The sequence below is a fragment of the Castor canadensis genome, chromosome 4 (genome assembly GCF_047511655.1).
Source record: "Castor canadensis chromosome 4, mCasCan1.hap1v2, whole genome shotgun sequence".
Lineage (NCBI taxonomy): Eukaryota > Metazoa > Chordata > Mammalia > Rodentia > Castoridae > Castor > Castor canadensis.
The window spans coordinates 27,420,615-27,448,609 of record NC_133389.1 but is presented as its reverse complement, the minus strand read 5'-3'; the positions used below and the strand labels follow the sequence as shown (position 1 = coordinate 27,448,609).

General features: G+C 51.6%; 1 protein-coding gene across 3 annotated transcripts; it reads right to left on the bottom strand.

The window, feature by feature from the left end:
- Nucleotides 1–566: 566 nt before the first annotated feature.
- On the bottom strand, nucleotides 567–27,995 carry Smad7 (SMAD family member 7). Of its 3 annotated transcripts, none has more exons than XM_020159592.2 (4): nucleotides 27,178–27,995; nucleotides 25,755–25,808; nucleotides 20,036–20,107; nucleotides 567–2,648 (listed from the first exon to the last, which is right to left on the bottom strand). In XM_020159592.2, exons 1-4 carry the CDS (start codon nucleotides 27,782–27,784, stop codon nucleotides 2,110–2,112), a joined length of 1,272 nt encoding a protein of 423 aa, XP_020015181.1. In that variant the 5' UTR covers nucleotides 27,785–27,995; the 3' UTR covers nucleotides 567–2,109. The 3 variants fall into 3 exon arrangements, with proteins under 3 accessions (XP_020015181.1, XP_020015180.1, XP_073925953.1); XM_020159591.2 differs by having other exon boundaries at nucleotides 20,036–20,110; nucleotides 27,178–27,994; XM_074069852.1 differs by lacking the exon at nucleotides 20,036–20,107.

The following is a 27,995-nucleotide window of genomic DNA, read 5'->3' as shown; positions in this document are numbered from 1 at the left end:
GACGTAGACAGCCTCTGGCCACTGGCAGAAATCCTGGGTCAGCTAAGGTAGGATGGGTACCAAGGGGGCGCCTTGCAACCAGGGCTGGGCTGGGCAACTGAGGGGGTATGGAGGGGGCCTTGGACTCAAATGTCTGGCACGTGACTCAGGAAGGACCAGAAGGCACCCAGATGCAGCAGGCCCAGGATTTAAGGCCAAGTGCAGAGTTGCAAGAACCAGGTGAACCTGCTCCTCGGGGTCGTACTTGCCCGCGTCGTTGACCCAAACTCCTTAGCTGGGTCTCCCCAGGTGCCGCCCTCCTTCCTCAATTCCACCAGCTTTGAAACATCAGCCACAGGCCTTTCTTAGGTAGTCTCCCGTGACAAATTCAGGACACCAGCCAGCTCTGCCCTGGGGTCACAGCCTAAGAAGATGGGGTGTCTGGGAGGCCAGGAAAAGCCACTACTTAAGGGCCCAAGTTTCGTGGCCCTCCACCTTCATGTCCCCAACTCCACAAAGGTCTGATAATCCCTCCCTTCCTCTCCTCCAAGCAGAAGAAAAGGAGCTAGGAGACATGGACTCAAGTATACATTTTAAAAATTGTTTAATGGAACATAAACAATTTAGAAAAACATTCAGCTAGGTGATAACACCTATAGAAAAAACACCAATCTTGTGTTTATCTTTTTTAATTTGGCATTTGTTATTTGCATTTATATTAAAGCAAAGTGCATCTTTTCTTTTTTTGTTTATACACATTGCACAATACATAAATAATGATGCTTATAAAACGTCTTTCTATTTACAAGTAATAATATATTTATATATAACATAAAATACATTTTTTTCTTTAATAAATCTCAGGATTTTTTCAGGAGTCCTTTCTCTCTCAAAGCACTACAATGCTAAATTTCCAATGAGAATGCTTTTCTCTTGTTCATTTAAACCTTTGTAGTTAGAAAAATAGCTTATGTTAAAGTTTAAACATGCTCATTGAGCCAAGAACAGTGTCCGAGTATCATACGAGTGTATGAGTTGTAGAAGTAAGAGGAGCTGGGCATCAGCCTAGGATGGTACCTTGGGTTATGGTGGACCAAACCCTTCTGTGTGGGAGGGGGCCATTGAGCAGGTCCCTTCCCCGATGCCCCTCGCTGGTCTAACGGCAGAGCTCAACACACAGGCTGGGGAGGGGACAAAAGTGCTGAGCTGGCTTTCAAAGTCTGGGAGAAGAAACCTGATGTAACAGGGCAGGGGACAGGCTGAAGGGCCTGAGAGGGCACTGGGTGAGCAATACTGTGACTGGGCCGCCCCGGCAGCCCTCAGGAAGCCCATCTCAGAGATCCAGGAGCAGATGGCCAAAAAAAGACACACACAATGGCAGCGGGGTGGCAGGGGGAAGTAAGACAGGGATGAGAACAATTGGTTCTGGTTCAGCCTCTAGCAGGCTCAGTTTCTCAGAAGCCTGTGGATAGGCCTGTGTCCTAAGGTGGGGGTGGGGAGAGGGGGAAGGAGTTGGGGGGGGGGCAGGCTGGGCAGAGCCTTGCTCTGGCAGCTGCTGAGACACCAGCCGCCGGCCTGCTCAGGTACTGCCTCTGCCTCACTGAGCATGTCCAAAGGACCGAGAAACACACAGCTGGGAACTGCAGGCCTCTCAGCTGGGGACATCGTAAGGAACACAAAGAGCAAGCCATTTCCCCATCTGTTATTCACGCACACATGTGTGCACACATTTTCAGACACACTAGCACATACACTCCTGACAAGTGAAATGCTGACCCACAAGTGGAGGGAGTGCCCCCCCCTTCACGTACTGAGCTTGCGGGGTGGGGGGCTGGCTCTTGCTTCCCCTTTTCCTTTCGAGGTGTCCTGCCAACCACACCTGCCCCTCCCAATAAAAAAAAAAAAAAAAAAGTCTTTTCATAAGCTATTTCTCAAAGAACAAAACACAACACACACAAGAACAACAAGGAAGAAAAAAAAAAAGACACAACAACAAAAAACCGACCAAAGAGTCTGCATGAAAAGCAAGCACTCAGGAGGAAAATATTAGCAGCAAAGTAGTTTGAATGGTGGCCTGCTCGGCTCACGCTCCATTCTGTCCTCTCCCACGGTCCGTGCAGTCCCCACGTGCTATCGGCTATTGAAGATGACCTCTAGCCAGCACGGGCAGCTGCTGATAAACTGGCGGGTGTAGCACTGGCCCCAGCCCTTCACGAAGCTGATCTGCACTGTGAAACCCGTCCACGGCTGCTGCATGAATTCATGATCGTTGGGCCGCTGCAGGCTGTAGGCCTTCTCATAGTCGAAAGCCTTGATGGAGAAACCGGGGAACACCTTGTGCACCAACAGCGTCCTGGAGTCCGGGTTGTCCAGTGTGGCGGACTTGATGAAGATGGGGTAACTGCTGCGGTTGTACACCCACACGCCATCCACTTCCCGAGTCAGCTGGATGCCACAGCCGATTTTGCTCCGTACTTTCTGCACCAGCTGACTCTTGTTGTCCGAATTGAGCTGTCCGAGGCAAAAGCCATTCCCCTGAGGTAGATCATAGAAGATGTCCAGGGAGGGCTCCTGGACACAGTAGAGCCTCCCCACTCTCGTCTTCTCCTCCCAGTATGCCACCACGCACCAGTGTGACCGATCCCCAGGCTCCAGAAGAAGTTGGGAATCTACAAAACAAAATGGCAGACATAGTTGGTGGTGGTGACAATTAACGGTTTCCTTTTCCTCCTAGAAACAAATTTACACATGTGGGCACCCATACCAGCTTATCTCTCAGTACAAGACAGGAAGGAGTGACAGTGAGCACGTACTAGCTGCAGGCTGTACTGTCCCCCTACTGGGATGTGGACATCTTGATCCTCCAAGAGCAAAGCCCTGCCTTTCTTTCTTTCTTTCTTTTTTTTTGCAGTACTGGGGTTTAAACTCAGGGCCTATACCTTGAGCCGATCCACCACCCCTTTTTTGTGAAGGGTTTTTCAAGATAGGGTCTCACAGAACTATTTGCCTGGGCTGGCTTCAAACCACTATCCTCCTGATCCCTGCCTCCTGAGTAGCTAGGATTACAGGTGTAGCCACCAGTGCCCAGCCCTGCCTTTCTTTAAGCATGGGGCTTCCCTTGAGGTGCTTCTCCCTCCACTCCCCTGTTTTGTCAGGACTCCAGAGAGCCGCACCTGTGCCCACCTGGCCATCCCTGCAGAGCAAGACACCAGGGGACCGGATGCTTTGGACTCCAGGAAGCCTCAGAGGTAGCCTAGAATTACAGATCCTTCAGCTGGACAGAGCCTTGAAGCTGAGCTCCTGCAGCCCCTTGTCATCTGATGAGAAAAGCTGGGGTACTAGGTGGTGACCCAGACAGACTGAGAAGTCAGGTGGCTCAGGCTCTAGGACCACCTACTCTGTGATCTCTGTGCTTGTCTCCCATTTCTAAGATCAGTGCCTTGGTTATAAGGGATGCCTCGATCTGATAAAGAGGAGAGTGGTTTGGGGCAAAAACATCCATTTTCCTAATAGAAAACCAACTCAGTGTGCCAGCCCAGCGTTCATGTCAAATGCCAAATCACACCCAGGTAAGCATTAGCCCAGCAGGGTATCAACCCAGACCACCTGAACGAAGCCTCCCCTTCCCAGCCCTTCCCAGCCCGAAGATGCTGGGTCTACCACAGTTGTGATCCTCTGCTCACAAAGGTGCCCCCTTTCTCTTCCAGGCCGACCCTGCACAGCCCTAGGGTTAAAGCTAGCACCCCTCCCCCTCACATCTCCCTCCTGTGCCAGCTGATAGCCATGGGTGATTCTGACGAGGTGACTTTCCTAAGCAGGGGATGGTGTGGAGAGAAACCCCCTCCCCTGCTGGCATCCTGCTGCCTGCTTAAGCTGGAGCCAGCGGCAGGCAGGAGTCCGACTGGGGGCTATAAATCTCCCCAGCCCAGTCGGGCTGCAGGAACGCTGTGGTTTGTGGCAGCAGGGTGGAGACCGGAAGTCTTGTATTTGTTAACAAAAATGGGGAAAGGCAGGGGGCTCAGATGGAAGGGATGGGGGGGGAGCCCAGAGTCGGAGGCCTCCTGTCGCTTTCCCACTCTGGTGGGCTTAGGGGGCCTGGAAAGTGAGGGCTGAGTGTGGGAGGTGTTTTTGCTGTGGCCTTTGTGCGTGTCTGAGCAACCCAGCTCTGAGAGATGATGAGGGCTGTCCCATGTGGGCAAGGAGGGGGAAGGACTCAGGCCCACGTCCTGCCGCCTCAGCAGGCTGGGTTACCCAGTGCAGCTCACAGCTCAGTGCATCAATCCTTTTCAACTTTTAAGGCATGTTAAGACCTGGGAGCCAGTCAGCTCTGTTGTTTTTTTTTTTAAAGCAGCAGCCAGTCTTGGATGGTAGTGTCCCAAGTTAACTCTGTACAAACATGCATACTGTGACCCACTGAGGCAGCCAGCCTCTCTCTCGCTCTCTCTCTCTCTCTCTCTGAGTGCCTGTCCCCTACAGATACCACCCCCCACCAAACTGGCCTTCCCAAGGCCTGCCCAGACAGCTCCACACAAAGGGGAAGCAGAGAGCTCATTCCTTCTCCTCCATCCCCACCCCACTGAAAACCAACACCACAAACTCGCCTGTCACCATCCCTGCCCCCACTCCATGTAGTTACAAAGTCCAAGTGTGTGAGAGACCGAAGTGTGTGTCCCAGTGTAAAGAAATGAGTGTGTGCACACACACACACACACTGGAACAGATGGAAAAACAAGAGAGGGACAAGGGCTCCGAGCAGAAGGTGACTCATCAGGCACTAACTTGTTTCTGCAAAGTATCCATCAACTGCTAATAAACTCGTGAGTGCTGGCAGTCTTTGAACTTTCTTGCCGAAGGAGTTCAGCTCTGAAGGCCACACCATCAACCCCAGTCCATGGGAGGAGGAATACTTCTGGCTGCAAGTGTGGCAGCTGGATGAAGGGCCTCTTCTGGGAGGCAAAGGACATCCCTTTGCAGGGACGAGGGGGTTTTGAAGCGCCAGAAACTCTGGCTTGTTATCCAGACTCAGGACAGCAAACCGGGGCTGGCAAGGAAGACTTGGAGTGGCTGGCAGCAGGGAGGGACGCTCAGGCGACCCTCGGCCAGCCTCACAATGCTTTGTTTCATGCAGCCTGGCCCCACTGAAACCTGGCACCACTGGCAGGCAGGAGGAGGAGAAGGAGGTGCGGTGGAGCAGGGGCTCAGGATCGAGTTGCCCCAGCGTCAGGCCTGCTGGCCGCCTTGCCAAGGGAGAGGGGGCCTCGCCTGCCAGGCAGGCCTCCGGGGGCAGAGCAAGCTGGGTGATGCCAGGACCTGAGGCCTTGTCGGGGGCAGAGGGGCAAGCACGCCCGGTTTTCTCTTTCATCTGCACAGCCAGTCTACCCAGCAATTTGCTTTTTCCCATCCCCTGGAAAAAGTCTTTTTCTGTTGAGGTTAATGGTCTAGCCCAGATACATGGCAATATGTGGGTGTCCCTGTATATGAAGAAGGTCCCTGAAAAGGCTCAGGGTCCTAATCCAATGCAGGGAGACCCCGGCCTGCTCCTCACTCTCTACCAAACCCACCTGACCACAGCAAAGACCCCTTAAAACACAATCCCCAGCGTGGATCTCACACCTTCTGGGGACCTAGCACAACATCCCACAACGACAGGACAGAAACACACGGCCCCCTTCGCCCTGAATTCCCCACTACTTGAGCTCATTTCTGGGAATCACCCAGCACCATCCTCACGAGAACAGTTCTCTGAATTGGACCCACAGCCCACAAGAGTCTCCCCACAAAGGTTAGGGGGGTGCTTTGCTCTTGGGGCTTCCCAGGACACATGACCAGGCCCTGAGAAGTCCCTAGTCACCACAGGACTAGGAAGAAGAGTGTCAGAGGACCAACTCTGGCTTCTTCTTCTGTCAATGATGCTTATGCTACCAAGGCAAAAACTCACAGTCCCTTGTTAACGTCAAGCTTTATAGCCTTTTCCGGTATTTTCAACAACTTCTTCCCCTCCCCAGAAACCTGTACAGGGGCTTGTTTAAAAACTGTATGTGTTCATTTTAAAGCATCCACAAGAAAAGCTGTGTTGTAAAAAGCTCACTAATCAGATGCCTGAGCACAAATTTTTCCTTTTTATTACAGTTGAGGGAATTTTTGGAGCCACACCAGAAAAATGCTGAATCTGCCTAAAATACCTTCCCCTCCCCTTCCTCATTTTCCTTAAAACATAAAGTCTGAAGGGAGAGGTGGGAACTAAAAGGAGGATTTCACCCCCATCAACACTTAGCATTGGAAGAGCACTGAGCTGGCAGCTCCCTGCCCTCTACAAAGAGTTGGCTAATTACACTGGTTAAGAATGAGAACGAGCCCTTCTAGACCAGAGCTCATGAATGACTCTCACATTCCAGGTCTCAATGGCACAGGGTGACCAGACCTCCAGGCCACATTTTAGGTAAGAAAGGATATTCCCCCATTTCAAATATTTAATTAGAGGTATAAGGAGATGAGGAAGAATAACAGCAGGAAGAGAAAGCCCAAGTTCAGAACCTCAATGGTTACCACTTCCAGTCTCCAGCTTGGGAAGTTGACAGAGAGGCCTATTCCAAAAACATTTGTGGGATTCTGAGAAACCAGATATACATGACAGTGGGGTTCAACCACCCATAGAGAGCTGATAAGGAAAGGAGATTCCCAAGATTTGGACCTTTTGGGACAGGAGCAAGGTTGAGAAAGGAAGCCAGTAGGGACAGAGCCACAACAGCTGGCATCCAGAGGTTAAACGTGCTCAAATACTAGGGCACAGGGGTAGGGAGTTGGAGTAGCAGGTGGCCAGGGAAGGGGACACTTCAGCCCATGCTCCTCTCTGCAGGGCACTCAGGTTGTAGAGCTGTAATCCCCAGCCTAACTCAAATGGGACTGATCACCCAGCAGGGCAGAGGCTGCTGAGACACAGGAGGGAGGGAACCTGGGCACAAACACTGCTCCCTCGGCCCTTTCCATGCTGGCCAGGGCAAAGGAAGGGCAGAAATGTAGACACAAAGGCTCACTCACACCCAGCAAGCCCTGAACACAAACAGCCACACCTCACCCGTGCAAGTCCAGGGTCCTCCCTCCTTAGAAGGCGCCACCAGGCTGTCCCATCCAGTCCTTCCCTCACCATCAGACATCTCAAAGGTTAATAGCCTCATCGCCCTGCTCCTCACCCTGCCAGGAGGCTGGCTGTTCTAAGCTCACCAAAGCCCCTTCAGGGACTCAGCACCAGTTCATCCACGCTAGTCTCACCCCAAATCATTACAAGGACTTGCATTGTTCTCTTCTTTCCAAGAGGCAAATGATCAAATACAAAAATGGCCGAGGTATCTGGGCTTGGGGTTGGCTCTGACCTGCCATGTTTGCAACCTCACCCAGAACCTGTGTGAATTCCTAAAACAGTTGGGGACAACCCTGGGCTTTAGAACAACCTGCCCTTAGCGGCTGAAACAGTTTCAAAATGCTTCAGATTAAGTCTCTATACTGAGAAAATGCTAGACTCAGCCCATCACCCCCACTCCAAGCAAGAGAGCATCAGAGAGTAAGGTCTGGTTGGTGGTGACAAGCTTGGACTTATTTCACACTCTGAAACATCTCCACTAGGGATCTCCACCAAAGGCCAGGTGCTCTTTCAAGGTCCCTGGGCCAAACCATCGATAGGTCCTCCCTCACTGCTCAGGCACATCCCAAAGGTGAGAGTCAGACACCTGGGGTCAAACCTATATATCACTAACCTTAAGGTGGGTGACTTAAATTTGTCCTAAAAAGGGTTCTCCCATTTTTAGTGCCAGCCCATCTCACAGGGTTGGGATACTCCATACATACTGCTCTCATGAAGACCACACCTTCTCTGTTGGAAGACACTAACCATTTAATCATCCTTGCTCCGCCTCCCCCCCCCCATCGTCCAGGTGGGAGAAAACTGCACAGGTGCTAACTCTCACTAAGTATTTATTCCACAAAGGCAGGTCCAGTTCAGAGTGCCTCTTAACAGCCCTGTGACATTACACCTCTCTCAAAGAAGGGGAATGAGGCCATCAGGTACCAAGGAGCAGGGCAGCCACCCCAGGCCACTAAAGCCCCCAGTTCCCAACGTACCTCTCCAAATACTCCCAGGAAACCCCTAAGTATGAAGTCTGGGTCCCCTGTACCAAAAAGTGGGGAATGAAACAGCTTCTTTGCCAGCATATCACTATCTAACCTTGGACAAGTGACTTGTCCTCCTAGGAGTATAGGTTTGACCTGTCCACAAATAATATGAAGGGGATCCGAACAAAATGGACCCATGGTCCCCCTCTGGCCCTGGTGGTCTCTGGCTGCACTGTGACTTACAAATGTGACCAATCAGAATTAAACAATGCTGGTTCCGTTTATTTTTACTACCTTCGTGAGTAAGAAAATCACTTTGAGGAGCAGGGCACATTTTTGCATTTAATTTGCAAGAATAAAAGAAAATAAAATCAAGGAGGGAGAAATGACCCAAACACTGTATGCACATATGAATAAAAGATATATAAAAAAAAAAAAAAGAAAATCAAAAAAGAAAGAAGGTTTGACTTGGGTTTTGCCATGTCCACCTCTAAACCAACTTTTTGTTTAAGAAACTTGAGTTCTTTCTTTGTCTTGTCACTCATCAACCTCAGGAGGAAAAGACAAGCCCTCAAGACAAGGTCTCTTACCAGCATTCTATTTCTAGTGACTGCCCAGGCTTGGCACCCTGAAACTTCTCACTTCTCACCACCTCCTATGAAGGTTCCCAAGCTTACATATATGGCATGACAGACTGTGCCCTTACAGACAAACCCTGATGAATGATCCATTACCAGTTCTAAGATGTGCTCCCTCGCTCCCCATACTGGTCTCACCCAAAGCCCCGGATGTCCAAGTCTGACGGTCCCTCCTAAGAACACTATTTTGCCACCACAGAATATAACTGAGGGTAGCACAGGGCAGAGGAGGCAAGACACACAAATCAAAATCTCCTGTGTGTCTCGCCAGCCGGGCTGACGCGGCTTCCTGTGGCCCTGTGTTCAGCCATGCAAATTACAGCATGTACCCAGCTGCCTGCAGCCACTGCCATCGGAGGAGGCTGGCTCTGCCCAGCTCTGAGAGAAGCCTCAGAGGAAGGGTGGGGGCTCCCAACCCAGCCAACTCCATTCATAATATTTACAGTAAATGGGACTCTCTGGCTGCCGTTTAGTGTGCATTCAGCCTAATTACCTCTCAAGTTTGAGTTCAAGGCTCTTCCCCTCCACAGTGCACCGCCAAGCTTCCACCATGACCCCCAAAATAACTCAGTCGCTCTCTTTAGAGAGGGAATTCACACACTTGCACACACAGAGCCCTCAGACCTGCATGGGGTTATCAGCTCACCTGCCTTGTAGACACACGTCACGCCCAGGAGCTAGGGTAGTAGCCATGCAACAGCAAGTCCATCTGTGTCCAAGAGGGATATTCAAGTCAAATCCCTAACCTCACCCACCCATCTGCCACCTTTAGAAGTCCAGAGATTCCCCAAATTCCAGGTCTGGATTCCTAGCTGGGGAGTCAGTGCTGAACCGTGATAAACGAACACACAAACACACAGAGACATGAAGGCAAAAGAGCTTTCTTGTAAACCAGAGCTCCCTCTTTTTCTTCTTTGTATAGACCATGTGTAAGTATGTTAGCTATATATTAAAAGTTGATAAAAATCTTAACAAAGGCATAAACCAATTTTCCAAAATGACAAAAAAAAAAAAAAAACCAAAAAAACCCCAGACCTAACGGACCATTTTGCCTATTTTTGCAAATCTGGGGGCTCTGGGCCTCACTTTAATAAGGCCCTGGGTTTTACTGACCCCAGTCCCTGAATGGTGTCATGGACCCAAAAACAGACCCTGCCCTGCCCCCTCCTCACCCACCACCCAGCTCCAACTGAACTCCAGTTTTTCTAGAGGGTAGGAAAACTGTCGGAAGACATGGAAAAATACAGTGAGAAACAAAAGTCCTTTTCATCCCTCCCCTCCCCCGGCTCCCCTTGTTCCATAACAATTATGAAAACTGTTGGATGGGAAGGCATTTTGAATATTTACTGCATTCCGGCCAATAAATTCCAGTGCAGGATCTGATGGAAAAGCCTCCCTCTCCAGCGAGCCCCTCCCTCCCCTGCTCACTCCAGCCCTCATTCCTCCTTTCTTTACAACCCAGGACCAGGCCAGGCCAGGCCAGGCCAGGCCAGGGCCACACTGTACTTACAGGGAAAAACAACACAACGACAGCCTGGAGACAGTGTGCAGACTGGAAAAGTTAATCATTACTTCTGTCTGCCTCCATAATCTAATCTCCCCATCTCGGACACTCACTGCTCAGCCATCCCAGCCCTTTCACCCCCAAAGCACCCAGGACCTCCTAGACCTGAGCACCCGCCTCCTCCCCTCCCTTCCTTTCCAGGCCGAGACCAAAGGGATGGAAGGGAATAAAAGGTTTTCCCCAGGCAGGTGTGGCTGTCACAAGGCCCTGGAGTCCAACCTGTAGGGCGGGGCCTTCTGTGTTGTGTAGCCCACAATTCAGAGTACTTCAGGGCTCATACGAGGTGGGCTCCAATCTGGCTAGTACTTCTGCAGCCCTCGCTCCCCCATGCTGCTGACTCCATCCACAGTATACACTTAAAAGCTGGCAAACTTTCTGTTATGTGTTCTTTAACACGAAAAGAGGTTAAAGAAAATGGAACTCAAAGGGCTAGGGTAGAGCCCCCAGTGATAGAGCACTTACCCAGCATGCTAGACCCTAGCACAGGGACAGAGGGAAGGAAACCCTTCACCATGCCCCTCCTATGTGCAGCCACAAATCTGGCCCCCTGAATGAGCACAAAGTTTCTGAGTTGGGGATTCCTACTGCGGTGGGTTTCAGCAAGGCTAAGCCCCCCCCCAATGTATGCAAATAATTGTGCATCTATGCATTTTTCTGTGCTGAAACTCCTCAGCTTTCACTCTTACTTACAACAGTTTGCAACCCAAGAAACATGAAGAATGACAATCTTTTTGTTTTAGAATGGAAAGGTCCCTGGGCTACCCATATCCCCATCCCTTCTGACCTTAAATCCAAGAGCCAAGGATGGCATCCTAGGATGTCAGATCAAATGATTCAACACCCAAGTCCAATGCCTCAGTTTGCAGATGAGAACACAAAAATGGCTCATGCAGACCAGGAAGGCAGGCCAGGCTCTAGCACAGAGTCCTGAGATGTTTGGGTTTTTCAGGGGCAGGACTGGGGCTTGGACTCAGGGCCTCACACTTGCTAGGTAGGCACTCTACCACTTGAGCCCCTCGGCCAGCCCTTAGAACAGAAACCTGAAAGATGCTCGCTCAGAGCCTCCTCCCAGGACTCAGGCATCCTGCAGACACAAGGAGGTGGAGGCACAAGGGAGGACAACCTGGGGACCCTCCAGCGGGTTTCCGTATTTCCCTGCAGAGCTGAAGATGGGACTCTGTCTAAGTACCAGAGCACAGTGAGAACTCAACTTTTGCTCTTCCCTCATGGTTACTGATTAATAAGGGGGAGGGATGGTGCTGGCTAAGAGGCTACTTGCCATGGGGCTGACAGGTTCCCAAGCACTTCTGACCTGAACAACTCAGATGGGCCTCACTTAGCCACTTCCAACTAAACTAGGTAACTGGACACAGAAGAAGGTGAAAAAGTGGGCTGGGAACAATGATCTAAGCCTCCCCGCAGTGGGGCCACCCCCCAAAATGCAGACAGGTGAAGTCCACCACCAGCACAGTCACAGCTCAGTGCTGTATTGTGTTTGTTCTTGGTGAGCGATGGTCCCAGATGAAAAAGGAAAAAGGCAACCCAGAAATGAACAAACACGGCAGCTACCAGCCGTTGCTGGCCTCGTAATCAGAGTTCTTCTGGCTGCAAGACAGAAATTCCCAACTCTGCAAGATGAAATTGGAGTTGGGACCAGTTCTTCCCTTTCTGCCTGGCTCAAGTCCCACGTCAAACCAGCTCTCCCAGCCTTTTCCTCCCGGTGGGGCTCCACAGAGGAGCAACCCGAGCGATTCAATTAGTGAACGCCACAGAGCTTGGTCCCTGGGGAAGCCACAGGGCGGGATGAGGGTAAAAATAAACACCTTGGTAAACGCATCTTAGATTGTTCTGTGCAAATGACCCCAGACTGGCCAGGGCCTCACACACAAGACTAGGCCTAAGAAATTGTCTTAAATATTCAGATTTAAAATTAAAAAGCAAGCTTCAGCCCCAGATGGTCCTCATCTACACCAAGCCCAGCGTAGTGACAAAGGTAAAGTCAAACTCTTTGGCTCTGGAAATACACCACCTCCCCTCTGGCTATGGAGACACTGAATACTGCCCTGCCAGATGTCCTAGCCTCCCACTGGGGTCCGAGTTAAGGACCCAGTGCTTTCTGTCACCTCCATCAGCTCTGAGTCCCAGGGTCTGGAGGGTGGGTTATCAGCATGTCTCCTGCTATTACTGCTGTTATCTGCCCATTAGCAAGCAGGGGGCTAGAAGCAGATCAGTGGGAGGGGGGTGTGTGTGCTGAGCTCTGTTTACCCACAAGCTTTGGTGTCTCAACTCTCAACACACTACACACAGCCCAGCCCGCCAAGCCAGTAACTAGGGGGCCATCTCTGCATCTCTGCGGGTGGCATGACAACCCCCCCCACCCTGGTGGCCTGGCTTCATGAGGGACCTGAGCAAACTGGCTCACCCAGCTTCACACCTGGCAGAAGAGGCCCACCTGGGAAGGGGCAGCATGCCTTCCCAGCAGGGCCAGTCAGAAGGGCCACAGCCCTCTCCCTGACCCTGTGCAGGCGGGAAAAGAGAAGCCCCTGTCCTCAGCTAAGCCACTACCCAGCCAGCCACAGGGTTTCCAAGGCAGGCGCCAGGGCAGCAACCTCTGCGGGCATGCCACCTGCCCACAGCATTGTGCTTTGGCGTCCTGCTCTGTTTGGACAAGTTACCCTCACTGAGTGTTCAACAATGCTTTTACACACCCCAGGGCTCTTGTTGTGTTATGAAAACAAAACAAAGTACACTAAGAGGGAAAAAAAGCTGGGGGGTGGGGGGTGAGAGGGAGTGCAGAGAGGGCACCACACACAGCCTCTTTCTTTCTGGTCTCCATCCTAGACATGGTTCAGCAGCAACATGAGTAGGGCACTGTCCCATCTCCTGTGTCACTGAAACAATAACATCACCAGAGAGAGGACTTAAGGGTGGAAAAGGTACAGAGTCCTATGGGCCAGCCCTCTCTCTGGGGAATCTTTCTGGATGAACCTGGCGACCACAAAAGCCAGTTACTGGATTCAGCTGTACCAAGGAGCTGTCAAACCTCTTTTCTATCTTCTCCTCACTAGTCCTAGTCTCAGGAAAGTTCAAGAACTCCTTGGGAAGGGGCGTGGGGGTTACACAGTGGCAGCCCTGAGGCCCAAGCTGCTGGATGCCAGCCTCCTCTGTGAGGGCAAGGGCAGGAGCGAGGTGAAAAGGCTAAGGGCCTGAACAAATTCCTACCCACCCCCACCAAAAAAATAATCTTTTTTTTTGCAAGTTAAAACTGAGCTAAAGACACTGGGTGGAGCTCGGTGTTGAGAATGGCACAGCCAAACCAAAATTAGCTTCCAGCCAAGAGCCTGCCTGGCCTCACCATTTGGGGAAGGAAACTGAAAAAGTCATGAAAGATTCTTTAGTAAACTGGGAAATAAGGCTGCAGTTAACATTTCAACTGAAGGTGACCCTTCTGGTAAAATATTTTTTTAAATAATAAAAATAACATAAAGTTCTCAAACAGCCTCTTTCTTAAAGAAAATGGCCTAAAAGTTCTCGTGGGAGTAGAAGGGAAGGAGGGGGGCTGGGGGAGAACAGGGCCAGCGTCTCGCAGCCACTACCTTTCATGAACAACTTTTTTCTGGAGTTCTTCTCAAAAAAGAGATGATGCAATTTCCTGTCTTATCCCAATATTTCCTGTTAACTTACAAGGTGAAAGTTATCACTGTTTTAAGTTAACTGTCCTAAACTCCATCAAAGTTCCTTTTCCCACCTAGTGTCCGTCCTTGTTACAAATTCTCCCATCTTAGGAGATAAATTTTTATCATTTTCTACACCTTTAAGAATGGGTCTAATTAAAAAAAAAAAAAAAAAACCCTGGTTCTCTCTAGAGCACATACAGAACCTACAATGGCAGCTTCTCTAGGAACTGGGCCAAGGGCTGGGATCCCCAAGGTGACCCCAGAGGCAGAGGCAGAAAGGACTGGGGAGGGGAGCAGTGAGCCCCCCCACATGAGCCAGTGTGCGTAGGCACAGCGGCTGCGATCAAGTATGTGTGGCTTTCTTGGTGTGTTAGCCACTAAATTGAGGACTGTGCCTCAGCAGTTAATAATATCTTCTCACTGAAAATAGCCCGGAGAGGAAGCCTCCGTGTGACAGTAGGCAGGCAGCCAGACGCTGGGCCAGCCATTCAATCCCCAGCGAGAAAGATGCTAGGGCCAGTGGTGACCTCCCAGTGGCCGCACTTACAGTATCCTCTCACAGGCTCCTGCAAAGGGAGGGCACAAGGGGCAGTCACCTGCCCGCCCCAAAACACAGTAGAGATATCAATCGCGTGGGGGACGGGGGTGGGCAAGTGGTGGGGGCTCCAGCAGCCCTGCAAGGGCCTGGGTCACCCGGCTTTGGGAGCTAGCCCTGTGTTGTCCTAGTTCACTGTCCGTGAGCTGGGCAGGCCCAGTGAACATGGCGTCTAGGCCAAGTGCACTCACTTCCTCTGGCACAAAGGTCAGGCTTGAGGAACAAACCAGAAAAAACAACTGGTGTGGAAGGGGAAGGTTGAAAACAACACTGAGAAGTACCTGACTGTCAGGTAAAACACATCCGGGACAGGCTCCCTGCCCACTGGTCCACTATCTAGGCCATCAATGTGCACCGTGGAGCCCTCAGGGGTACTATGACGACCAGGGGATCCCATCAGTAGACCCCAGGACCCATCAGAAGTCCCTTTCCACAGTCATTGTTCTTCACTGATTACTTTTTCTCTAATTGTGGTAACAGACACATAGCATAAAACACACCATCAGTGACACAGAGTCCATCCACAGAACTGCACCACCTGTCTAGTTCCATGGAAACCCAGTCCCATAGGTCACTTCTGCAGTGTCTCTCACAACAGCATCACAGAGAAAGATACATGAGTGATCACTGCTTCTACCACCAAGCAAAAATCTCCTGTAAGAAGAGGCCCAACCTCAAGGGATTCCAATGTGCAAGGAAGTCTAGCAACCAGCGCCCTACACCTTTTTCATTCTGCCAGGTTAAGACACCTATATTGAAGGTGCTGCTCCAAGTTCAAGGCCTAAACTGAACATTGCAAGAAGCAATATTAGAGAACAGTAACAGCAGTAAGAAGCAAAGGAAGTTGAACTTGATCAGGAATCCTTTGGCATTTCCTCCTTTTTCACTGCCCACTGGCTCTGGGCTTGCCACGGAGGTGCTCTAGGTTCACGGTCATAGTACAGAGCCTGCTCTGCCAAGAAAAGGGGGAGTCAGTGCACTAGAATGTAGCCAAAGCCACACTACCAGGTGCCTGGCCTTCCCCAGGCCTCCCGCTCAGTTCTGCCTGGGGACAGGATGCTCAGGCAGCAGCCCAGCTAGTCTGGCCAGTGGAGCAGCCCAAATTTGCTTCAGAGACACCATTTAACCCCTGCCTAACTGCCTCATTCTTTCCAGGACAAAAGGGGTTTTATCAAGAGTCCTTCTCCAGGGGCGGGCACATGACCTCAGGCACTGCAGAAGCCAGCAAACTGACAGGTTGCTGTCTGTGACTGGTCCACACCTGGGTGCGGTGCAGCATCAAGTGAGCCCGCCCTAGCCCCAAGCCATCAGGAGGGCTGGGTTTAGAGAGATGCAGACTGTGTCCCTGGAGTTCCAGACTGTCATTTCTCACAGTGACCTGAGGGAAAGGAGCTGGTGAGTCACTGTGTTGGCCCCCTGATTGTCCCAAAGCCTGTGGCTGGCCACCTGCACGAAAGTCATGAAAGTAAGTCATCTGCGTGCCTCATCCCCACCCCACCGCCACGGGCATTAGGGCATTAGAGACCTCAACAAAACCAGAGGCTACTAGTTCCCAGGCAGGTACAGGAGACACGAAGAACACAGGGACACAGACACCCATGCCAGGAATCCTAGTTCACTATCACAGTTCCAAGCCAGACAATAAATAATTGTTCACATGCAGCTGAATAACTTCCCTTAAACCAAGACCCAGCAATGTTTCCTAAGCTCCTTGCTTTGAGCCCAAGTCGCCCATGGACTGAGCCAGGGCAGTATTTTCAGATAATACAGGTATTTTCGAGGATGGATCCTAGGATCTCCTAAGATGTCAGAGCAGAAGCCAGCAGGGATCAAAGAGGAGACAGACCCCTCCCTAAAGTGGTGACTCCAGGATGCTCCCACCCCAGACCTGGGAACAGAAAGCCATCCTTGGATTTCAGGACCTTGGGAAAGGAGTTGGCCACCTTTAGGATGGGGTTCCCTCAACCCCCCCACCCCCCCACAAGACAAGTGAGTACACTTCAGCCTCCAGTGCCATCCACCGCCCTCCCTGGAATCCAAGGGAATCCTGCTGTTGAATTAAATAACTACAAATGACTGCTAGCCTCCAATGCTGCACTGCCTGGGGAAGTCAGTGTGGCTGAGGCCCAGTCAGCACCAGCCACTGATATTTGAAGGAGGTGGCTGGAGGACAGGCCAGCAGGTGAGTAATGTGGAGTAAGGGAGATGCTAGCTTCTCCCCCACCACCACCCAAACAAGGACAGCACACAGGCTAAGTGCAAGCCCCCAGAAGCTCCAGGTGAAGACTGCAAAGATGACAGCTCAGAGCACGCGCTTCCATTCTCAGAGACACAGTGGAGCAAATCCTTAGCATTTCTCCCATGGAGCTGAACCTAGAGGCTTCCCAGCATGTCAGACCCTCTCCAAGGTGGAGCTTCCTGAGCCCATGACATACTTGTCCAAACAACAGTAAGAGCCTTATCTGGATTTGCATGCCTTTTAGAAGATGCCTGTGCCCACAGAGCTAAACTCAGGCTGCCAAATCACAGTTCAGAACCAACCCACAAATACCAACCCCCGAGGCCACACTCTCATAAGGAGGCTGCCCTGATGTCCACCCACCCCAGGGGACAAGGACCCCAGCTTATCCCAGAGCCTGCCTATGGGTATCCATCCACATGCTCTCATGTCTAAACACGGGATTGTCTGTCTGTATGTCTGCAACACACACACACACACACACACACACACACACACACACACAAAGCTCGCACAGAGCAATCCATCTGTCTCAGAGAGCAGGCTGTCAGAAATGAAACCAAGTCACTGCCTTCTAAAAATGTCCCATTTTCCCAGACTGAGGAAACTTGCAAGGGTGGGGTGCATTTCGTTTCAAGTCCCAAAGGAGAGGGCTTGTCGTTCCCCCCACTTCATCCCCCACCATTTAGCTGCAAGGCTGGAATTCCAACCTGCAGCCAGCAGCCCTGCTCCCAGGGCTCCTCCCGCCCACTCCCCTTCCTCTCTGGCTGGCCCTTTGCAAGGGCGCAGGAAAGGGAAGGGCCAGCCTTGGAGTCACCCCTGCATTTCAGGAGGGGCAGGCCTTTGAGCACACCCCACCCCCACCTCGGAGGCACCACATTTTCACATTCGCCTGTTTTCTCTTTCCCTTCTTCCCTTGCCAAGAGAATCAAGCCCTGGCTGCTGCTGCAGACCTTCCTCCCACCCTAAACTGAGCCCCATTCATTAAGGCCGCTCTCAGCCAGGGCAGGACAGGAAGGAAAAGAGCACACAGGGCCTGTGAAAGAGACTCAGAGAGGTTATTTCAAGAGGGAGGAGGAAGAAACCCCTTGCAGGCATTCTCACTGCTACCCACCTTGGAGCCCTATTCCCCACCCTACCCCAAAGTCCATGATGCTAACCCCTTTCCTAGAGTATCCAGCCCCTCAATATCCCTACACCTCCAGGGCCTTATCCTCTGCACAGCAGACACACCCAACCACCTCCCCACCCCACCATGGAACCACCAACTTCTTGAAAAGGGGGGGGGGGGTCTAGGCTTCCTGCATTTATAAACTGTCTGCCCAGGCCCACACAATCATCTTTTGAGGGGTGTTCACACTACAAAGAGTACAGCCCTAGCTTTTCTCCATGACCATCAATTCTCCTCCAGACACCTCCAAACCATTGGCATTCACCCAAAAGGTAGTTTCTACAATCCCCCCTCCCCACAGCACACTATTAATACACAGCTCCAACACGGACTGGAGAGAAGAAAGGGCTCCAACTTTGAAGCCTTGGGAATTAGTAAATCAAGAGCTAAAACTCAAAACAAATGCTCTTTCATGTGGAGGCCCCTCTTTTTTTTTGCTTTTTGCAGTTTTGTTAAACCATGCCATTCCTTCCGAGACACCACTCCTTCTGAGCAGCTCCTTAATCTATGGGAGTGAGGTTGTTAATGACTGTTTCACCCCCAGTTTCCTTCTAGAACTAGGGGAGCTCTGGAGAGCACAAAGCCCATCCATCTCAGAAGGGCTGTTTGGGTCACTGTTTGGCTCCCAGGGCCAGGCCAGGCAGGGTGAGGAGGCACTTGGTCTGGTGGCTCAGGCTGGTGTCCTCATTTCCTCCAGCAGAGGAGACAGACAAGATGTTATCAGTAAGACAAACCTTCCGAAAAGCCCCTTTCAAAAGCTACCACTTCCCTTGCTTATTTCATGTGGTTTGGGGGGGCTGGGACTCCTCCCTGTACACCCATCCAGAGTTTAAAAAATAAAACCATCTAACAACATTCTTAGTGTGTTCTCTGCTCAGACCCTTTCCTCTCCTGGTCTCTCTTTCAGGAACTCTCTCATGTCACTCAGGCTCAGAAAGCAAAAAAGATGCAGTTGTCCTGCTATGGTCGCAAGCCCCCTCCCCTCAGGGGGTCCCTCTTTTCCTGCTCAGTTCTCATTAGAAGCTTTAAGTAAACAATGCCCTCTGTCTCAGATAATAGTCAGAGCCTATATTGCACTGAAACCAAAACAAACAAGGGTCTCCCTACAGACATTCTCAGCAAGCTCAATTCCTGGAAGAAGACAGCCCAGAAGCAAACTGTCCAGAAAGAACTGTACCTGCAACACTTGACCAATTAGTCATCCCACAAAAGAGGAAACACCTCATAAAACAGAATACACTATGATCTTACACCAACAGCCCAAAGATAAGACATGCCAACTGCCCAGAACTCTGTTGGAATTTCTTTCCATTCCCCCCATTCCCAGGTTACTTTCCCTCTTGGGCAAGAGGGATGCTGACATGATGGGGTAGAAGAAACAGGAAGAAATAGGATGTCTTTAAAAAGAGATACATGTCACTTGCGATGCTAAAGAGTTTCTCTAAGTAGCACCCTCTTCTGGGTCAATCATGTGCAGGCTCTCCCCAAAGCACCTCCTCCAATTCCCAAGACCCCTCAGCACAGGCTTTCTAGGCCTTTCTGCATGTGGGGCTGGGTAAAGCCTGCCCTACAGCACCTAGTGCAGTAGCCCCCATCCTGCATCCCCACCTCCAGCCAAGTACTGCAAAATCTCACACCAAACTGCAAGAGGAATCAGGACTTGCAGGGAAGCTTCCAGATCCACACGGAACCCCAGCCTGTGCTTGGGATCTGTCCTCTATAAGTTCCCTGAAGGTGGGCCCATTCCCTTCAAGACACCTCATGCACAAAGGAAAAAGAAAAAATGTGCTTGAACACGAGGAGAGTCTTAAAATAACCATGAAACACTTCTTTGCATAAAACCAGCCCCCACCTGACTCGTTTGCCCATCCCTGGGACGGGCAGGGGCTCTGACACATAACGGACAATGAACTGGAAGGCACCAGAGTCATCCTGGATGCATCCAGTTTAAGACACATAAAAAACGAATTCCAGACCAGCTGGGGTGGCAGAAGACCACCCCTAGTCCCTCAGTCTCCAGCAATTTCTAGAAACCTTGGAATTGCCAAGAAAATAAAGTATCTTACCTGAAAGCCCCCCAGGGGCCAGATAATTCGTTCCCCCTGTCTCCGCAGAGGAAGGCACAGCATCTGGACAGTCTGCTGTGGATTCGAAGAGGGAAAGAAAGAAATAAACACACAAATAAAAACACCAAGACTCTTCTTACACACATTCTAACACCAGGAAGAGAGACCACACATTCCAAAAGGCTGACTCGCAGCCACTATCCTGATTATTAATGGTTAGTTCAGCTTCACGGCCCATCCTAAGACAGACCATGGCACCTTGTCACCCGTCTGGGCTCCAGGAGGCTTCTTAATCATCAGCCAAGTCAAGCTCAATCAGACTGGCTGGAATTTCTCCAGTATTACAAGTCCCCCATTGAGATCAGGTGGTTCCCAAGGTCAAAGAAGATGTGGGTGAACTTTCTCAACCCTGTTCTGTCTTCCCTCTCCCCCATCTTTCCATGTATATATCAAGGGCAAAAGCATCTTGGTTTGCTTGCTAGTGGTGTCGTTCTCATAGATAAGGGTCTCCTCCCCCTGGGCTTTGAAAAGACAGACTTCTCATTCTTGAGGGTAAAATATAGAAAGGTATACAAATTTTGAGTAAACTCACTGAATTTTGCTCATGGATGCACCTGTGTGAGCCTCGGCAGACCAAGGCAAAAAATTCTCAGCAAGGCTTCGGAGGCACAGGGGATGTTCTACCTGCTTCCAGACTGGTCCACACCACCCCATCTCTTGAAACCTTCCTAGGCAATCCCAGGCTACAAGAATATCTGCCCTCAGTTCCTATAGAATCTTTCTGGCCCCACTTCCTTCTGCCGTCTTTACTGGTCTTTTACCTACAAATTCTGTCTGTTCTCACGGGACTTCTCTACTTTTCTGTCACCCTCAGGTGCTCAGCACAGTGACCTCAGTGTTAATGAGGATAATGGCAATTCCAGTTGAGAAAGAGACAGACCCTACAACCATTCTCCAAGCAGACAATTAAAACAAAAAAATAATGCCCACGAAACCACAAGTAATTAGTCCCATGGAACACAAACGCACAAACCCTGTAAGTTTCTCATGCACCACTGCCAATGCTAAACTTCTGCCAAGTCCCTGTAGAAAGCATGGCTCGGGGATGGAGCTCCCCAGCTCTGCAGCAAATGGACAAGACTGGTTCATAAGGACTCCAGTCATCCCATCCCAGGCCACCAGCAGGATGTCCCTGGGTGTACTTTTCCCAGTTTACAACTGGAGTCCCTTGGCCACACTGGCGAACAGTTAGCCAAACCAGCTTCTCCAACACTCCAGCAGCCCAGAGGCAAGTAACCCAGAGGAGCCCAGTAGCTGCCTCCAATTCCTGACAAAGGGAGGGATTCTGCTCTCTCCCTTTAACGCTGAGGTTCTCTAAAGCAGTGCCCCAATTCTCCCCAGGTAAGCAAACAACTTCTCCAGCACTCTCCAGGGCTGGGGGTTCATAGCTCAATGGTAGAGTACTTGCCTAGCATGCATGAGGCCCTGGGTTCCATTCTCCATCATCCAGAGAAAGAGACAGAGCAAGAGAACTTTCTCCCAAACAAGGAAGGGGCAGGCAGAGGAGTGGTGGTGGCAGATAGAGAACAGGACTGACGGTGTGCAATCTCATTTCATCAGGGCAGAGGACAATTCGGAACAGGAATATACAGCTTTACAGGATACACTTAATCAAATGGAAAACAATAGGGAAGGCAGGAAATAGCGTTCCTTGTTAAAGGGTGGATGCCCTGCACTTTCTAAACTACTCTGCTAGCCTACACCATTTTCTAGAGACAGGCTTCTCATTCCCCTCCTCCCCCTGCCCCCCAAACGGAAGAAACCCCACATTAAACATGACTTATCCACGGCCACTCCCCATCCCCCCCACCCCCGCCCCAGCTCTGTCTGGCTGAATGCCAGGAGCAAGGTGTGTTTCAAAGGAAAAGCCTGGCCTCTCTGGGAAGAGCAGAGACCAGTCAGGGTGTCAGCCTGTCTCACATCAAAGGTGAGCCAGCTCCACGCTGCAACCACAAGCGTTTTTATGAAATATGCTTTGCCTTTCTGCAGTGCCTTTGATCTCAGGAGGGATTTAACACACGTTAATTAGGCCTCCCTACCATCCCTGCCGGAACAGGGGAGTGTACCTGTTATACATGCACCCAGGTAAACTGAGGTGCCACTGACAAGCTCAAAGGGCCACCCAGTGAGCCAGGCTATCTCCAGAGTCCAGCTCCTTAACCCAGGGCCCTCTTTGCCCAGGTAGGCCCCTGAATCCCAACCCTCTTCTCTGGAGATGACCAAGTTGATCTGAGCATCTGGATTGGATTCAAGCTACTGCTTGGCTTGCAAAGGTCGAGGGTCAGACCTCCACCAACAAGGAAGCTCCACAAAGACAGATCCCCAAAGTCAGGGTCTCACAAACCACCTGTGCCTCCACCAAGCCAAAGCTGGCGGACAGTCAGCAGCGCTGGCCATCCTGGCTCTCATACCAACTAAGTGCTAGGGGCTCCCCTGTTCTCCCAGGGTTCCAACAGAGGGAGGTTCCAACAGTCAACAGAATAGACTGCTGAGGTTCCACCAACTGCTCTCACCATGAACCAGGGCAGGCTCACCAGCTTAGTCCTGAGCTTCCTAAGTACTGTTGGGGTCAGTACCTCCAGTCCCCCAGGACACCCCAGCTCTGCCCTAAGTGGTCCACCCAACTCAGAACACTGCACTGCACTGGAACCCTCTAATTTTTAGGCAGGCATATCACTCCATCTGTCAAATGAATGCATGAACCAATAAACAAATGAAGAAATGGATGATCAAATCAAATTCTTTCAGCACCTGGATTTAAAAAGAGACCTGAAAGCCAGTCCTGGTGGCTCATCCCTGTAATCCTAGCTACTCAGGAGGCGGAGATCAGGAGGATTTCAGTTCAAAGCCAGCCCGGGGCAAATAGTTTCTGAAACCCTATCTCGAAAATACCCAACACAAAACAAGACTGGAGGAGTGGCTCAAATTGTAGAACACCTGCCTAGCAAGGGTGAGGAGGTCCTGAGTTCAAACCCCAGTACCACCACGGAAAAAAAAAGTTGACATGGTAAAGTGAAAAGAGACCTAAGCTATGGAAGGGTGTGAAAGCAGAGCCAGATCAGGTCAAGATGCCAGACCTTATGTTAGGTTTTGGAGGCTGTGGCAGTAGTCACCTGGGTCCCTCCCACAGAGTTCCCCACTCTTCATCTCCAGCCTAAATATTCTTGAAACCTTCTAGATGAACACACATGTAGCACACAGGAAGTGGAGCACACACCGGAAGCACAGCCCATACAGCCATCTTCCCAACTTCCCCACTCCCCAAGCTGAAATCTACCAGCAAATATCAGAATCTTTTCCCTGTGTGAGATGAAAAGGTGGAGTGTCTTCCTAACCTCTGAGAGCCACAAACCACAGCCACCTTGCCCCAGGGCTCAGGCGCCTCTAACGCTCTTGCAGGACAACTTAGTTTGGGACCCCACAGAAACTAGTGTGACCTCCCAGAGGCTAACCCCATCACAATGGCACTCCCCTGTAGCACTCCGGGATCTCCAAAAGCTTCTCAACTCAGGGGTACCAGATCCCAGCCCCCTTCCCACTGCCCCTTCCCAAGGGAGCTGGCAATTTTACAGAAGGGAGTCCCTTTGTTGTGCAACTGGTTACAATTTTTACAACTGCCCATTATAAAACATATGTGCCTTTCACCAAACCCAAAACCAAAACTTCAACCTAAATTCTTGAATGGAAGTGGCTGATGTTAATTTCCCAAGCAGGACCTTCTCCCATATACTAGGTGGGTAGCACCCCTCCCACTTATATGTCTAGCTTTGCAGCACCCATGGCCACAGCAGCCAGCAAAACCAGTCCCAGACCTGGCTGCCCTGCCTCCTGCAGGGACCATTTCTCTCTCAGGGGCTTCATCTGATACCACCCCCATGGTCTTACACAATAACGCTTGTTTTTGCTCCCTTTTTTGTTGTTTTATTTTAAACAAAACAAATTGGGATGAGTAACCAGCTGTTTCGGTTTCCGATTGGCAGGTTAATCACTTCCTATTGGCTGATCTGGAGACCACTGCTCCCCCTTGGAAATGGCACATTCCTGTCTTTGTGGCTTCTCTGTTTACACACATTTTGCTACCTAATGTCAACACTTGCTAATGAATAAATATATCACTCCACTCACCGAAAATGAGGCCCTGGCCTGCCAGAATGACTGCTTAAATCCTGCGAAGATTTATCCCAGCATCTCTGCAGCAAACCCAAGAGAATGTGACTCTTCTTTTCTATGGTTTTTGGAGGTTTGAGGGAACATTTACCACCTTTTTTCCGAGACCAATAAGGACTTCTCTCTCTTTAAGGCTAACCTCCAAATTTGAAGAATACAGAAAGAAAAACCAAAACAGGACAGAGGTGACCCTAGGAGAACTAACTTCATAAAAGAATTCTTGGTTTTTTAAGCCAAAAATTCAGGCAAGTCCCATTCTTGGGGAGGGCAAGAGCTTGGTAAATCCAGTTAACATTTGTTACAAACACAGAGAGCTGGCTATCTCTTCATTAATGACCATTTATCTGGTGTTTTGTAATTCGAAAGCAAAATATCACATGCTCTGCAGGCCACTTATTAGCCAGGCACGGGGCAAGCAGGAACGCCTTCCCAACCTGAGGGAGCTGGTGGCGTCCCGGGAGGGCTGGCTGCAGAGCATGGGCTTCAGTTACACGTTCATTAAAGTATTTATGACAACGCCCCAGCAAAACTTTTAATTAGTGGGGGGAAAGGCCCAGCAGCCAACTCATGAGGCGGAAGGACTTGTAGAATTCCAGGAGCTAAACTGTGCCCAACCCTTCACTTTTCCTTCTCCCAGAACCTTGGCAAAATAAAAATGTCAAAAGTGTTACTTTTTTTTTGCAGGCACTAGCATACAAGCACAAAAGCCGAAGTTACTATGTGTACTTTTTAAGCAAATGGATCTCCCACCGAAAAAAGGGGCTCCCGGAAATGGGGGCTTGTTCCTTCTGTCATCCCCAATCCGTTTTGCTGACCCTGTCCCCTGGCACAGTCAAACTCCAAAGGATGGGCCCCTGTACTGCCAGCCAAAGTTGGATACAGACAACCGCAACAGGGCTGGTGCCAGTCTCAAATGGGCTTCTGCCCTGGCCCCATGCCATCTGGTGACAAAGCAACAGGCAGGCAGAGCTGGGCTGCAAACGTTTATGGTCCCTACCAAGAATTCTGAGAAAACTCCAAGAGAGGGTAGATTTATAGATGACTGGAACAGGAGGGCCTCAAATGTTCCGGCACCTTACTCCATACCAAAGCTTCCTCTGCATCTTCCCTTCCATCTCACCTTCCCTCCCCACCGGTTCCTCTGGCCCTCACAACAGTCTCTCGGAATTTTCCCACCAACCAATCCTATTAGGCTCCTCAGACACTTCTGCATGGATTACAGCCTCCATGTGTCAAAGCTAAGTTTGGTCACAGTGCAAATACATAAAAAGGAACAAAATGTAAAGCCTATCGAGGAAATGACTTTGAAAGAAGGGAAAACAAAACAAAAACAGCTACAACAGAAAAATCCAAACTTCTAACAGAAGGAACTTACAACCAACTTGGGCCAGTCTAGCACCTCCCCAGGTCGCTGCCTAGACTTAAAAACCTGGGGGTTCTAGAGGTTCCAGGTCTAACGTAAGAAAGAAACTTTAAAAAATCAACTACTCACCAGTTGGTTTGAGAAAATCCATCGGGTATCTGGAGTAAGGAGGGGGGGGAGACTCTAGAATTAAAAAAGTAAGAGAATATAAAGACCAGGCCTTGACAAAGAGAGATAGAAACTTATGATAACACAGGCATTCTTTTAGCCCAACTGTTTGTCTTAGCTGTGGGGGTTGGAGGCAGGGCCGCGAGGCGGTGATTGCCTTGATATTTAGCTGTCAGATAAACAAAAGAGGCCGCCTGGCGCCAGCCTCGGCGCTCCGCTCCTCCACGTCTGCGGCCGCCGCCGCCACCGCCGCCGCCGCCGCCGCGCTCTGCGGGCCGGGCTGGAAACCACCGGCTCGGCCCGGGCCGCGCACTTCACAGTTCACAGGGCGGGGGGTGGGGGTGGGGGGGGGGCGATTGTGGCCCCCGATCGCGTCCTACAACGCCAGACCCTGCTCCCTTCCTCCCCCCTCCACCGCCCGGCCCGGCCCGCCCCGCCCCCAGGGGTGCAATTCACCTCCGCCCCCGCCGCTCCACTTGGCACTCTTGGCGCGGGACTTGGGACTCCCCTTTCCCAGCCCACCAGGGTGACGCGCCCCAAGTGTGCTGGTGAACTTGGGGAACCTGCGGGGGCCAGGGCACACACACCCGGTGCACAAAGACGCCAAGAACAGAGATCGGAATGGAGGAGCTAGGAGGATTAAAAAGGTAGACGCTCAGGGTCGCAGCCATGAAACCCAGGCCCCAGCGCAGTTTAGGCGCTGAGGATCAACCACTCTAAAGCCACTACTTGTCTGTTTTTCTGTGCGGAAGAAAAGAAAAAACAGGGAGTATCCAACTTCTCCTGGCTGTTTGTTCCTTTTCACCCTGAGGCTGGCAGAGCTGGGAAGATACCCACTGGGGCTTCCCATCCTAACCCTCTGCTCCAAAACTCCACAGCTGAGAGGCCAGGGCCATATCTGAGCCACTAGTGCCCGACGGGTCTCTCCTTATTTACTGAAGGTGCGGAGACTTTCCAGCTTTTATAGCTGGCTTCTCCTAGCCTTCCTTGGCGGGCTTGGACCGAATCCAACTCGGCCACACACCTCAACGCCTTTCCGAGTGAGGGGAAGCATGACCCCCCCCCAACTTTTCTCTGCACGCCCTTGCTGATTCGGAAACGAAGGCGTCTAATTTTTACCCGCATGTCTGTACAGTGCGTGCACGAGCAGTGTCCAGGAACCCTCCCCCTTCCGGGCCACGGAGGAGAAAAGCCTGGAAGGGAACCCCCAAGGAATGCCCTTCGAGTTTCCTCTTGTCGCTTCTCTGCTCTAGTCCCCCATGCCCCCTCCAGGAGGGAATGTACACTCCCCCCTGGAGAGGTGGCGCCACACACAGTCCGCAAGGGCTTTTCTTCTAGCACTTCCCCGCCAAGGGAAAGGAAAGGTGGGCATGGAACAACTTACCTAGTTCGCAGAGTCGGCTAAGGTGATGGGGGTTGCAGCACACCAGCTCGGGGTTGATCTTCCCGTAAGATTCACAGCAACACAGCCTCTTGACTTCCGAGGAATGCCTGAGATCCGGCCACCTGAACACTTTGCACAGCAGGAGGGGGAGCGAGTAGGATGAGGGCGGCTGCGCGGGCTGCGCGCTGGCGGGCGCCCCCGGGCCCAGCCTGCAGTCCAGGCGGCCGGGCAGCAGGAGGCACGCGGTGCGCGTACCGCCGCGGGACTCCACGGCCTGGAGCAGCAGCTCCAGCTGCCGCTCCTTCAGTTTCTTGAGCACCGAGTGCGTGAGCGCCTTCAGATCCGCCTCGGCGCCCCCGGCCGCGCCGGCTCCCGCGGCTGGGGGGTGGGGATGGTGGTGACCTTTGGCACCTCGGACCGCCTTGCCCAGGCAGCAGCCAGCCCTGCCCACGCCGCCGCCACCAACCCCATGCGCCCGGCCGTCCGTCGCCCCTTCTCCCCGCAGCTCGCCTCCGCCTCCCCCCGCGCCTTCCTCCTCGTCCTCGCCGCCGGGCGCACGGCTCCTCCAGAGACGCCGGACGAGCGCAGATCGTTTGGTCCTGAACATGCGGGGCGAGGAGGCAAGGAGAAAAGTCGTTTGCCGGCTAAGGAGCGAACATGACCTCCGCACACCATGAAGAAGTCGGGTACCGAGTTGGGGCAGCAGGCGCAGGCGACAGCAGCAACAGCAGGGGCCCGGGCAGGAGCGACGGCGGCCCGAGGGGCGCTCCGTGGCATGCGCCAGTCTCCCGGAGGCCGGGGCGCGCGCGGGGGCCCGG